The sequence below is a fragment of the Poecilia latipinna genome, unplaced genomic scaffold (genome assembly GCF_001443285.1).
Source record: "Poecilia latipinna isolate Pla-1442-1.1 unplaced genomic scaffold, P_latipinna-1.0 Scaffold4951, whole genome shotgun sequence".
In the NCBI taxonomy this organism is placed as follows: Eukaryota; Metazoa; Chordata; class Actinopteri; order Cyprinodontiformes; family Poeciliidae; genus Poecilia; species Poecilia latipinna.
This window is the reverse complement of record NW_015117567.1, coordinates 6,684-8,393: the sequence shown is the minus strand read 5'-3', so window position 1 is coordinate 8,393 and position 1,710 is coordinate 6,684. Positions and strand designations below refer to the sequence as shown.

Sequence of the window (1,710 nt, the reverse complement as noted above, 5' to 3'; positions counted from 1 at the left end):
ATATCGGAAACCTGACAGATAAGTAAAAGGCTTGAGCAGAAATGTCAAACTATTGTGTCATCAACACGTCAGTAATGCGTTACTCTAATCTGACCCCTAACAAGTAATCTAACACGTTACTATTTACAATCCAATAATCAGATTAAAATTATGCATCCACGTACCATAACGACTGTCATTCCAGGATGAACACTCACGCGTTAGCTCTGGTTGTGCAGCTCTACGTGAACCGCAGGAATAATATAATATAATTAGAGGTGTGCCGATCGATCGGCCACCGATCATAATCGGCCGATTTCCGTGAAAAAGTGTATGATCGGTGATCGCCGATCACGGTCTCTTGTTGCCGATCACACAAACTGATCACCTGCATCTCATTTCGCAGCCTGTCTGTGCAGCTGGTCTCCTCTTTCTTCCAGACTGCACAAGCGCAGCGACAAATCCTAAGCGATGAGGAACTATAACGCACTGAGTGAATGGGGACGTTTGCGTGTTGCGGCAGAAAATTACATCGGGGTCGGGGGTGAAGCACGTCAAAATGCATCAACACGACGAATCTAATATGGCATAAAAACATTGCCATACTTGACGGAGTTTGGCTATATCGAGGCTCACTGCAGTAAAAAAAAAAAAAAGAAAAAAAAAAGACATATGGGGCGATCAGAAAGCAGGAAAAGCAGCGCACAGCTACACTCACAAGGATTATTAGCATGACGGTCAGAAAGTTAAACAAATAACCCGCAAAAGTATTTAAGTCTTCGAGCTGCGGTGTAAGACACTGGTTCTGTTCTCGCTGTTGAACCGCTGCTACGCGCAACAGAAGGAGCGCCGCTTCCGCTCCACCTGGTAGTGAACTNACTCTGTACATTTCAGACTTTCAGCATGAGTCCGACTCACTCTTTTATACACGAGGCCCCAGGACTCTAACATTAGCCCATTCAAGTCTGCACACATGAAATATACATTTGATGCTCTGCATACCTCCATTACCAACACATGCAAAGTTATCTGCATGTGACATATGTAAAATTTGCTATATCCAAAAAAAGATACATGGCTGTGAGTCTGTGATCCAGATCAATGTTAGATACTTACAATCTGAGTGATGAGCTGTGAGGCTTCTGTTTGCCCACTAACTGGGAGCAGAGACAAACCTAAGTCAAACACCACAAATCTCTGCAAAGCAGAGAAGTATTGCTCACTGAGCTGTGTCCTCTCCACTAATACCAGCTCCTGAAAGCTGCTACTGGCCTGAAAAACACAAGAAGAACAGTGCAGACCAGTGAGAAGGTTTGCATAAAACTATACTGTCAGACAGCTCACTGGTACCACCTACGTTTCTGTATCGAACCAGCTTCCTTTTGTAGCCATTTCCTGCTATTATGTCACACTCTGACACATAAAGAAGCCTCATTTGGCTGGGAAGATGGAAATCTGCAACACCCAGCTCCTTTTCAAAGAGGATTTTCACACCTCCATCTGCAGAAGAAGTTCAGTGAGGTGACCATTGGGATGCGAAAAGATGGCAGGAGTTCAAACTGATAAACAGTAATGTCAGTTCAAAAGTAGAAGTCATTATTTAGATTTACTACAGAGTGATAGATTTCAAATCTATTTCTTTCAAATGCTATGTAATTTGGATATATATATTATATATACACACATAACAGCAAATGTCATGGCTGTTATATGTGTGTATACACACACACA

The 1,710-nt window shown here is 42.6% G+C and overlaps 1 protein-coding gene across 1 annotated transcript in view; it reads right to left on the bottom strand.

Moving 5' to 3' along the window:
- Positions 1-1,710, bottom strand: part of faap24 (FA core complex associated protein 24) — a 14,756-nt gene that overhangs the window by 6,439 nt on the left and 6,607 nt on the right. Inside the window, exons 2-3 of the mRNA XM_015026519.1 lie at positions 1,337-1,479; positions 1,096-1,251 (exon numbers count right to left, since the gene is read on the bottom strand). Coding sequence (XP_014882005.1) covers positions 1,096-1,251; positions 1,337-1,479 — 299 coding nt within the window. The remainder of the gene's footprint in view (positions 1-1,095; positions 1,252-1,336; positions 1,480-1,710) is intronic.